Here is a 12,915-nt window from a genome sequence, read left to right on the forward strand (position 1 = left end):
GCATCTAGTACATCTAGTCATCTACAGTCTTCAATTCTCCAAATAAAAAAAGAAATAAGTTGGCTTTAAAATCTAAGTTGAATGAGTGCGACAAAGGGGTGCTTCGTCGATTTATTATTAATTTTTGTACTACCGAAAAACAAGTTCCGACTTTACGACGAGTACATAGAAAATTTGCCACTGAGTACAACTACAATGGTTGGCGTGAATGATTGAGAAAAGCAATGAAAGATATAGGGTTTCATCGAAGAAAAACAAAAACTAATAAAAAGCTTTTAATAATTGATGGATTCGACCGTTATTTGATGGAAATTCATTTTATGTAACAATAAAACACTGAAAACTTTGTTTTCAAAACTTCCACAAAATTTATTTTAAACTCTTATCGCTACAGCTGTTTCGGCTGATTGCCTTTCTCAAGTGATCTATTTTTGGCATGCGTTTACACTTTAAAGTCTCTAATGAAATGGTTGAGGAGGGGAGAGTTGTTTGTCTCAAGTTGGTCATTCAGAATTACATCTGTGTTTTTTAATTTGTTGATTTCCATAGATCCTAACAAAGATAGCTTAAGGCCTTTATTTTGAATGTGAAGAATTTGAAATTTGTCATTAAAAGACTGATTATGATCTAGAAGGTGAAGTGCGTATGTAGAAGTACAAATCTGTTTTTCTATAATTAAAAGCTATATTATCTATTATTTCAGAGACGTAACTTTCTTCGAGATATTAAAAAATACCGAGAAGAGAAGCATCCTATCATAGACATGGACGAAACCTATATTCATTCTTCCCATACTTACTCGAAAAGTTGGAGCGATAATTCCAATGAGGATTACGTGCTCCAATTTCAAAAGGTCAGAGACTGATAATAGTGCATGCAGGTGGTGAAAACGGTTTTGTGAAAAATGCTTATTTGAAATTTAAATCAAACACAAAAACATTTGCCTACCACACTGAAATGAATTACGAAAATTATAAAAAATGCCTTCAGGAAATGCTTATTCGCAATCTTCCTCCACGTAGTGTACTGGTTGTTTTTCAAACTTGAATTTTTTCAAACATTTTCAAATGAAGAGTGGAAAAATCTTTTTTGGTTTTTTTAAAAACTGGTTTTTTAGGGAAAAAGAACCTGTTTTAGATTTGAAATAATGATTAATCTTGACAAAGACACTAGTAGTAATTTCGGTGATGATAATTCTGAGCCTGCTAGTGATTTTTCAGGAGTTGAGCCTCTGTAAACATTACTTCTTAATTATTATTTCTTATTGCTCTATCTTCGCGAAATTTTAAAATTTTCTTTTCTTTCCATTTCTAAGGCTCTATACTCTTTATATATATATATATATATATATATATATATATACATATACATATATCTATATATATATATATATATATATATATTATATATATATATATATATATATATATATATATATATATATATATATATATATATATATATATATATATATATATATTAGAAGTGATTATTTCGACCAAAAAAAAATAATTTATAAATACGTTCGAATTATCGGGTAAAGTGGTCTGTAATGAAAATCTTTCTTTTTTCTGAGATTCGCCATTTATTTAATAGCTTCCTCAGGAGTAAACTAAAACAATTTAAATATTACAAAAAATGGCGTACAAATACATTTTAAAACACTCACAGAATTTAAAAGATTTAGCAAATAAAATCTGACATTGAAGTATTTGAAATATTGAATGTCAAGATTAAATTGTCTTAAGCACGTTCGTTACATTTTTTGTAATGTTTAAATTGTTTTAGTTTACTCCTGAGGAAGCTATTAAATAAATGGCGAAATATTGAGTATCTCAGAAAAAAGAAAGATTTTCTTTATAGACTACTTTACCCGATGATTCGAACGTATTATATATATATATATATATATATATATATATATATATATATATATATATATATATTAATTAGAAGGCTTCTAGATGATTTAAGTTCTTGGACGCACTTATATTTTTTAGTCTCTCTACGACACTTTTGCAATCTGTAAATATAATACTTTTACTAGTTTAATACTGGCATCCATTGAATGCAATAAAACAGAACTTGACTTAAAATACTGCCTTGGGGGAGGAAAAATATTTTGACATTTTTTTTGGCATGTAAAAGAAGCAATTTTCTGTTTTCTGTAGAACATTTTTCATTCATCAGAACATTCATCATCCAATTCGTCAGTTCATATACCAATGGTATAAGTCCAAGATTATATGTCTATTTCGTCAATCAACGTTTAAACTTTAATTCCTTTAAATAGCTAAAATAATCTTTATTATAATGAATTAACAACACATTTTATAGAATAACACAATATATTGTGAACATTATTTTTTAATGTTATTGCGTGTTACCTTGCTAATTGGGATAACTAAAAATAAAAAAATAGTATAATAGTTTACTTATTTTAAATGATAATTTAATTAATTGCCAACTTTAAATTACCGATAAGTGAACAATGTTTAACATAAACTATTTTTGATTTAATTACACGCAATTGATAAAAACTGCCTAATTTAAAGATAACTCATTTACTTTACGGTTGATGGTCAAACATTTGTAGTCTACGATAGGTACAATATGGGTGATTTGAATATTAAAGATGTTACACTAGGTAAGTGACAATATTTATTTATTTTTCACTTAAGGGGATTATTCCAGAAACCTACGGTGTCAAAAGGATTGAGCTCTCAAGAAACTCGTTCCGTGTTACGAGTCCTAGGTTATTTGGTATGTTGGAGAGTCTCCCTTTATTCAGACCCAACTTTTTTATGTTTTCTAACAGGTTCTTCCAGAAATAGAAATAATAATATGTATTGTCTGAGTATTTTTCATTTTCTAGTGCTGCATATTTGTATCTCAAGATCTCTGTACTCGGCGATCTTCTCGTTATATTTTACGCGCAAGGTTACTGTTGTTAGGTACCGCCACATTATTGTTGCTTATCTAGTTATTTTATTAACTAGTATGAGATCCAGTTGATTGTGTGCTACTGGTTATGAATTCTGACAAACGCATGGCAGCTCCCGATAATATATTTAATGGTTTCTCGGTCTTGACATCCATATCGGTGTGTGTCGTTTGTAGATAAATTTTTGTTGGAATATTCTGTTCCTAAATGGTAAATAGGAGACCATATGTTTCGGGAAACATCTTTTCTGATGTCAACTGCATTGTCGATATAGTCTTAGCTGATCTCATTGAGATGTCGTCCATGAAGAGGCTTACTCATGCATCGGTGCATTTTTTCTTGCTTAGACAAATGTTTTATGCTCATCTCTTGTTTCTCCCATGTCTTAACAAAAACATGACGGCTGATGAAAAGTCCTAAGCTACATTCATTTTACAAATTCCCAACTGTAAATAAACGCACGTGAAAGCCAAACAGGGTTTTGAAACTATTAGTGTAAGAATTTCTTAAAATTTAATCATTGTGAGCAAAATTTAATGTTTCATTGAAGAAAAATGTGCTAAAATAAAATATTCATGTACTAAGAGATACATAACATAGTGAATATTTTGAATAAAGTAGCATTGTCATATGTTTATCAAAGCATAAAAACATACCATTTAAATTACTTAGAGTCTAAGGAGCTACATGTGCTGCTGTCTTCGTCTGGATTTATTATTATGGGTTCGATATGGTTCTCTATTATATTGTCCAACTTCCACATTTTGGACTCGACTTTTTGTTGAACGTATTGCACACATTTCTGCCACGTAGTTGGACTAATATTATTTATTGCATCATAAAAAATATTTTTCATATCTGCAAATTTAAAAGTAGTGTTTTTGGCTGCTACATAATTTTTTACTTCTGCCCAGATGAGCTCACTCGGATTGAGCTCACAATGGTATGGGGGCAGCCTTAACACTACTTTGTTTTAGCTTTTTGCCATCTCATTAATGATAGATTTATTATATTGTACCTTATGTTTCTTAAAGATAGCCAGCAGTTGCACTTTTAACATGGGGTCCTCAAACCCTATATTTTTTTATTTCAGCCACTCTTGGATGTCAGCTTTTCTAAAAGCAGCATTTGGATTTTTTTCCAATTTTCTGGAATGATAAGACGCGTTGTACAATACGATGATGGAGTTGTCTTCTAATCGGGGTAGTATATTTTTGAACCAATTTTCGAAAGATTTCCCGTCCATTTCTTCATGGTAGTCCCCAATTTTTTCAATCAAACACCCACAGTCCTTCTGGAACAAACCCATCTGCCAATGTAACAGATTATTAGTCTTTTTCCTTTTCCAGAAAATTTTATTATTTTATAATTTACTTGAAGAACCACATTGCGTACACTACGGGTGGCCGCACACAGAAAGAGCAAAACTGTTTTAGTCAAAAACGTTTTTGACTAAACGAGTCTGATGCTGATGTTTCCATATAAATGAAATGATCTGACGCACACTAATTAGTCGTGTGTCTAAAGCATGTTTAGGCTCATTTAGTTTCAGTCAGTCTGTTTGATGTTGATTACCGGATCGTCGTTTTGTGTCGAAACATTTCAATGTACGCAGGCGCAACGTGCTTTTGGAATTCCCTTCTTGAAACCGCTCGAGTAGTCAACAAGAAGCACATGTCAAAACAGCGATATTTTCTTGCTTATATTGTGTGTATCATGGAAGTGGACGCAGAAAAATTAATTGTACTGATTGAGGCCAGATTCTTTTCTCATTTATGTATAGGATGCACCCAAAATTGTCTTTTATTTTGCGTTTTTTTGTCCTGTAGGAGGAACCACTGCCAGAAAACTAGTGCAATTTCGTCGTTATCTGTCGACATCTTCAATAAAACTGATTGCAGTATGGTTTGTGCAAACATTTTGTTTCTCTTGAAAACAAAATTTTTTCTCCTGAAAACAAAAACGTTTTCTTTTCAAACAAAAACGTTTTTGACTAAAACAGTTTTGCTCTTTCTGTGTGCGGCCACCTTACGGCTACACATGCCTACAATAGATAAAAAGTAACAATATTTGTTAAAAAAGTGAAAATGCGCACTCTAAAATAAATAATGGAAAAACAATATCAGTACTGTTTTATCTGCTATTCTAATAGAAATCGCACTTTTCGACATTGTAGGGTTCTCCTGAATTTACGTTTTAAATACATTTATAATCATTTCCTACGTTTTAACGTCAAAATGTCCCTTAACTGATTTTTTTTAGGTGGAGTGAGGGTTAAATTAATATTAAGGAGTTCATCGGTTGTATCAGTGCTTGACATTTTTGTTATTCTATTTATCTTCAATAACTTAATGTACTTAATTGATTGAGAGAATGTCAAAATAGCCTAGGGAAAAATAATATTCATTGTACTAAAACCAGCATCATCAAAACTATCGGTAAAGTTATGAAACTGCATTCTGTCTACTTTTTCAAGTCCAGAAATATTCCATTCACTCCAAAGAACAGCTTGGATTGACATGACATTTGGCATTTACACATAGCAAATAAAAAAAAACTAATTTGTGCCGATGTGTGTTTTTGCCCTATAGGTGAGTTTCACTCATTCTCAGGTGTGAAAAAACATACTTTCAAAATAAGTTAGGAATTGGACAAACTGACTAATTCTAAGCAACCTTTGTTCTATAGTTTTTTCACTAGTCAATACTTTTCGAATTATTTTCGATTGAATATGTTTATTTTTCAACAAAAAAAAAAACAAGGTTTTTCGGCGGTTTTTGCAAATAACTCAAAAACTAAGAATTTAATCAAAAAAATATTCTTAGCAAAAATATAGCTTATAAAATAGCAACTGAAAATGGTGTACTCATAAAGACAGAAGCACATTTGTATCTAAATAAAAATAGGTTCTTATTGCTGTCTAAGTGCTGCATTTTTTTTATATTTCTCGTTGAAATATTCGATTTGAAATATGAATTACTTTTCATTCGCTACAACTCTGCTTTTAGTGAGTCTCAGACTTCATATAGGTATAAATACATCATTCTTTTTAACTTTTTTATACGTTATATTTTTGCTAGGAATATGTTTTTCGATAAAATACTTACTTTTTGAGCTATGTGCAGAACACCGTCTAAAAACGTGTTTTTTTATTGAAAAATGATCATATTCACTCACAAATAACGATAAGTATTGACTTCTCGTTATTTGCGAGTTTTTGATGCAAAAACTGTATAAAATAAAAGTTGCTTAGAATTAGTCAGTTCACTCAATTCTGAACTTATTCTGAACGCATGTTTTTTTACACCCGAGAAGGGGTGAAACTCACCCCCATGGCAAAAGTACACATCGGCACAATATCACTTTTTTCTTTGTCGTTAGCTATGTATATGCCAAATTTCATGTAAATCCAAGCGGTTCTTTAATATTTACAGCAAAAACCGTGAATAAATAGACTAAAAAGAAAATGAAGCTTTTTTTACTTTTGATTAACAAATATTTTGTTTTTGGATACTAAAAGTTCACTACATTATAGTATGTATTGAATTTAAAATTAAAAATTTAAACTAAACGCTAAAAAACAACACGACCAGTAAATAACTTAACAATAACTATAATATATAACACACAATATATTAACTTAAAAACTAACAGGCTACAATTTGAATTTAAACAGACTGAAAAGACCTGTAAAATGAGAATCCGTCTGGCTTAAGGCAATAAATTATATTTAATAGCCTCTTGACGAATGAGAGGGCGAATATCAGCACGTGCATTTGTTTGCAGTTGGAAATTTGCTGAATGAATGTACTTTATATGACTATTTTGAATTGGTAATAACCTCACTTATCACTTTAAACACTAGTTTTTATTGGAAGCGAGTTTTTTTTCAGAAATTTCTCACTGCGCCATTATGAAGCCTTTTTAAATTCACATAAACAAACTGTAAATTATTTTTAATAGGAGAAATACAAATTTACTTTTTATTTGCTTAGTACACCGTTGCCATTTTATGATAAAAAATAGATGGCTTTCTGAACGAAAATTCTACTTAACAGTTTGGCTGCCGCGTGTACCGCCGGCTGTCATTTGAGGTATTACTAGCAGGCTGTGCTTCATGATAAAAAGATAACTAAAATCACCTTTATTTTAATTTTTGCAATTTACATTTGAATTAAATATTAAGTCCACCAATGGTTTTAAGGTATTTTTATGAACTAAATTAATATGTTTTTCTTTAATGTTCGCCGGCTTTCACGTGGGACTTTAGTAGAACTTACTACAATATTACCAAGTGTCAGTGGACGGACACTATTTACATGCAGCAGTTTCTAATCAAAATCCACAGTAATATTTATATAATCGAAAATATATTGTATAGTAACCTTAACTTACATATTAGCAAATTTGGCTAAATGCTCAAAGGTAAGAGACTACCCATCAAAATGAGAAGAAAAATCGTTACACGATTTCACGTGTTGGTACCACTTAAGTAAACGGTAAACTTTTAGGTTATCGAGATTTTTGAATAAGAGTATTCTCCCGTTAAACAGTTCCCCAATTGAGGTAAACTATGAGTGCATATTTAGAAAAATGTTTTCCTGTAAATTATAAGTAGGGTGAGTATATATATATATATATATATATATATATATATATATATATATATATATATATATATATATAACTATATTATATTAAAAGGTTAACTATATATAGGTAATTAAAAGATTAGATTAAAGCTAGTTTGGAAGGAGTAGGTTGTATACTCGATATATGCATAAATAAGTTATGAAAAAAGGCAAAAACGGGTATAAAATCTTTTATTAAATCGTGTCCAAGTACTTCCGGTTTTTATATCATCTTCAGGGACAATTATTCAATGTTTAGCTACTTTGCCTTGTTAGTGTCATGATAGTTTCCTTCAAATCTTTTAATTACCCACTTTCTGGTTGTGAAGACCTAATATGATTTTACATCTACTTTCATAATTGAAGTATTTGATTTTTCTGTAGGGAAACGAAATAAGATGAGTTCGTTAAATGTCCATCCAAGTACCTCACACATGAAAAGAAAACGACTACTGACAGAGCACGAGTTGCAACAAATTGCTGATGAGTTCACCTCTGGTAGTGAAATAGAGGCGGAAATTTCTAACGACCAACTATCTTCTTCTTTCCGTCAGTCTGACCCAGCTGATATACATTTTGACAGTGACAATAGTCGTTGTGATTCTGACTATGAGACCAGTAATCTAGACTTATCATCGGATGTACCTGTAAGTGATCAAGAGATATCAAATTTACAAGATATTGAACCACAATTAACGTGGACTACCGTTACTAGACAACAAAAAGAAGAAATCACGTTTATGGGCCAAAGTGGGCTCGAAGTTAATTTGCAAGATACTAACCTTTCTGCAGCTGATTGTTATCATCTATTTCTAACGGATGAGCTCATACAAATAATAGTCGATGAAACAAATCGACGTGCCAAACAAGCTACTGAGGCTAACAATAATATAAAGCAAAAAAGTAGACTTGCTGAATGAAAAGGAACAACAAATATAGAAATGCAAAAATTTATAGGCCTATTGATCTATATGGTATTAGTAAAGTACCCAAATATTAGAAGCTAATGCAGCAGGCAATCTATGTACAAGAATAATGTTGTAGCTAAGGTTATGCCTAGAAACCGTTTTCAAGCGTTACTGAGATTTTGGTATTTTTCTAATAATTTTCATGCTAATGCAGAGACAGATCGCTTGCATAAAGTAACATCACTGGTATTTTTCCTAAATAATTAGTTTAAGAAAGTGATGATGCCAGACCAGATGATTGCAGTAGATGAAACAATGATTTCATTTCGAGGTCCTTTAAAATTTCGGCAATATATACCGGGAAAACGCCATAAATACGGCATTAAAATGTTCAAGGCTTGCGAGCAGAAAGGGTATACCCATTCATTTAAGATATACCAAGGTAAAGATCAGAAAAGACAAGAATCCCTTACTACAAAAGTAGTAATGGATTTATGTGAAGCTTTTCTGGATTGTGGTATAATTGTTTGTACAGATAACTTTAACACTAGTATAGAACTAGCAAAAGAGTTATTAGCAAGGCAGACTCATACTTTAGGCACGCTAAGAAAAAATCGAAAAGAATTACCTGCAGATGTTGTAAAAAAAAAATTAAAAAGGGGCAAATCATAGGAAGACAAAATGCAGAAAAAATCCGAGTGTGTAAATGGAAAGATAAACTGGATATTCTTATGTTATCAACTTATCATAATTTGGATCAAAGTGCTACAAAAAAAAATCGTACAAACGAAGACATTGTAAAGTCCGAGTGTATTATAGATTATAATTCTGGAAAAGCAGGGATAGATCTTTCAGATCAAATGTCTAGCTATTCATCACCAAGGTTTTACATCCAGAAAAAAAAATTACGGTGACACAGTTCATAGAACAACTAGTACAGTCACTGTTAAAGATTCCAGAGACGGCTGTAGTCAGGGACACAAAAAGAGTACAAAGTCACAAAATCTTTAAAAGTGAAGAAAGATGTTCACGGAATAGAAAAATTCGAAAGAGGTGCACGTTCTGCTATTCCAAATTGTCATTTAAATATGGGGCTATTTATGCAAGAAAAAACACCAAGACAGTTACAACATTCTGCGACACATGTTCTGAAAAACCATACGTTTGTTTGTCTTGTTTTCCTTCACATAAATAGTTTTTTAAAACTTTTAATTTTCCACAAAAATGTTTGTACTTGTTGCTAGTAGTTACTTTATTTTATTACGTTTATTGGTTATTTTTATAAAAACATAATTGAATGCTCTAACACCAATGAATTATTTTTATGTAAGTATTTAGTATGCAGATTTATATGAAAATAAAGGATGACCAGTTATGTCCATTTTTATTAGCCAAATATGCCCGAAATGCCAAATCATTCAAACTCAATATTCCTCTTAGACCAGAGAATGTTTCTTCGTAAGGATTTACATGTAACGTGTACAACCGGCTCACACACGATAATTTAGTAGTCGATGTCCGGTGTACGCCGGCAGTACAAGCGGCAAATTGGGACAATCTACAAAATGTTGGCCGGCTATCATTTAACGTTTCTGTAATGCGCACCACTAATGTGTGGGCAGCCAACCTGTTAAAATTCATGTAAGAGATACACAAGAAATTCTTCGTTCTAAACCTTTGATTTGAAACTTGACATGTCGAGCAGAATTACCAACAAACAAACAAATTTTGGAGCTAATTGGAGTTAGATTAAAATTATTGTTTAATTATTATGTAATTAGGGGGTTATCGAAAGAATAAATTATAACTGAATTAAAATAAATGAAATGACTGATATGTTTGTGTACACACTTATGACAAATAAAATGATGGAAACGTTTTGTAACATTGTTTTATTGTAGTATAGCTCTAAATATGGCCTTATATGCAGAAAGCGCTCAGCTAGGAATTAAAATTGTTTACACACCTTAAAAATACTTCCCTTCTCCACCTTTTTATTTGAATTATAATAATTAAAAATTTAAATTAAAGAATAATGATTAAACAGAATATAAAGTTGATTAAAAAGTTAAGCGCCAACTATTTTTAGAAAAAAAAAATAGTGAAACAAAACAGAACGTTAACAAATAAATAAAATAAAAAAAGAGAATTATATAAAGAAAAATAACAAACATATGATGTTTATACCTTTACAACCCATACTATTCCAATGGGGTTTTTGCAGGTCTTGCCCGCAACACCCTTGATGCCCACTCGCTAGGGGCTAGGGTCGCAGAGTAAGCCAGTATCGTGCCTATTCGAAAAATTGGTTAGCAACCATGTAATTTCATGAATCATTTTTATTTTTCTTACTAAAAGATATCGTGGGCTTACTGCAAAAATTCGTTAAGTCCGTAATTGTTTGTTCCGAGAAAATTAACTTTTAATGTTTACTGTCTCATTAAAACTAAACTATTAATTTCTTGTAATAATTATTTGAAAAAAATTAAAATTTGAAGGCTGAATGGAACTTAGATGATTTTCCCAGAATGAAAATAGCAAAAATGTATTTAACAGTTTAATCTTAAACTAACACAAGTAAAATTTTATAGCATGTATTACCAAATTCCTTCAGTCTTCAATATCTTCATCACTGTTGGTTGAGGAAGGAATTTCGTCTACAGCTGATTTCAATGTTGGCAAAGATTTGTACCAACCGTGAAATTCTTCTGGGATGTCCCCTTTACGACACAGTTGCAACAGGTTTTTTTCACTCCTGTTATTGGAATTATTTTTGAATATAAATTTTGAAGGGTTATTTATTCAAAAGAGTTTGGAAGAGTTTTACCAAATACTTGAATTACTTTGAACTCTGAAGTATGGTCATACCTATACTGAATTGTTCCTGGCTTACTTTTTTCATATTTTAGGCACTTGATTTTGAGCAAATTTCTTGTAATTCCTTCTGTATTTTTGGTCCTGTTTTTTTATTAACTTTGTTGATATATTTGTAAGGTCTTTGAAATCTGAAAAATTCATCTCACGAACAGTACAGCCCGTACTTTTTTTTGTTTCGGACACGTCTTGATCTAGCGATTCTAAAAATATTAAACCAGTTCTGAATGGTATAAACAGGAATGTATTTCTTTGCTTTTTGTATAGCACTGTGCATGCTGTCCACCTCCATACAAGTGTGTCCACTTTCGAGGAACTTGTACTCTATGATTCCTAGGTTTGAAGTTTGGATCAACTATAAAAATAATGCTGCAATATTTTGGTTGCGGTTTTGTCCGCCACAGGTATCAGAATCCAAACAGAGCTGTTTTATTTCAGGTTTCATTTGGTTAATATAGTTGAGCAGGCAACTACCTATTTCTGAACTGCCTCTTTTTCCATAGCAAAAGGCATTATTTGGTTCACGTAGCTCATAAATGGTAAAATTTTACATGCATACTTTAAGACTGTAATATATAGAACTTACGTCAGTCAAAGGTATTTGTAACACTGATTGCAAATCAAAGGTACAACTCATAAATGCCTTATGCTGCTGACATGTCTCCTTATCTGCTGCTTTCGCATTCATACATTCTTTCTTTTGTGTAACGTGTTGTATAAAGTCATTTTCTAATAGCTGCTTCTCTGGGCCCACTTTTAAGGAACTATATTTAGGAATTTTAAATTTTAATTTTAACATTCTTGTTTAAATAAGTTGTACATTTTTGTAATGCTAAGATGAGTGTCGAGGTACAAACGTTTAGTATCTTTTCTGGAATAATGAGATTTCATGGTAGGAAACTTTTCTATACGATTTTTCACTCTTTCTACACTTTCTTGAACTGTCTTGTTGTATGGAGTATTCTTACCTCTATTGTCTTCTCCAACAAACATTTTATCTTTTCCTTGCCTTTATATGCAGTATCAATCATATCAGCTAAAATGCATAAAGTTTTAATTAATAAAAAAGCTTTTACATTCCCGGATTTTTTACACATCACTATTTAAATAGTAAATTTTTGTATCTGTTCTTTCTTTTCTTGGCCTCGCTGTTCGCACCCTTTTCCTCAAAGGTGGTATACTTTCTGTTGTTCCAAAAAAACTCTTTTTGCATAAAATATTCACTATGCCAAAAGTTGTGACAAAGTGATTTTCTAAGTTTTTCTGAAAAATGTGCATTGCACTGGAACCGGCATTTTTCGCAGTTTGATAACTTTGGTGTCTTGGATGCAATTTTCTCTTTTTTCTTTAAATTTCTTTTCCATTATAAAGGTTCAGCTTTCGTCCAACGACCTCTTTTTTGCTTAATTTCTATACCTGTTAATTGTTCATTTAATAAATTTTCTTCCATACCTGCCTCAGTACTTGAGCCTGTTTCTTTATCAGTACTATCGCTGTCTGATGAAAGTTTGTAATTCTGTCTATTCGCTGTCGGTTGGAGCCACGGTTTCACTAATTG

At 31.3% G+C, this 12,915-nt stretch overlaps 1 protein-coding gene across 1 annotated transcript in view; it reads left to right on the forward strand.

The window, feature by feature from the left end:
* The first annotated feature begins 2,542 nt into the window (after positions 1 to 2,542).
* The window catches only part of LOC140436699 (cytochrome P450 4C1-like), a 61,702-nt gene continuing 51,329 nt past the window's right edge, over positions 2,543 to 12,915 (forward strand). The window contains exon 1 of the mRNA XM_072525740.1: positions 2,543 to 2,647. Coding sequence (XP_072381841.1) covers positions 2,614 to 2,647 — 34 coding nt within the window. The 5' untranslated portion in view covers positions 2,543 to 2,613. The remainder of the gene's footprint in view (positions 2,648 to 12,915) is intronic.

Source organism: Diabrotica undecimpunctata, chromosome 3 (assembly GCF_040954645.1).
Source record: "Diabrotica undecimpunctata isolate CICGRU chromosome 3, icDiaUnde3, whole genome shotgun sequence".
Lineage (NCBI taxonomy): Eukaryota > Metazoa > Arthropoda > Insecta > Coleoptera > Chrysomelidae > Diabrotica > Diabrotica undecimpunctata.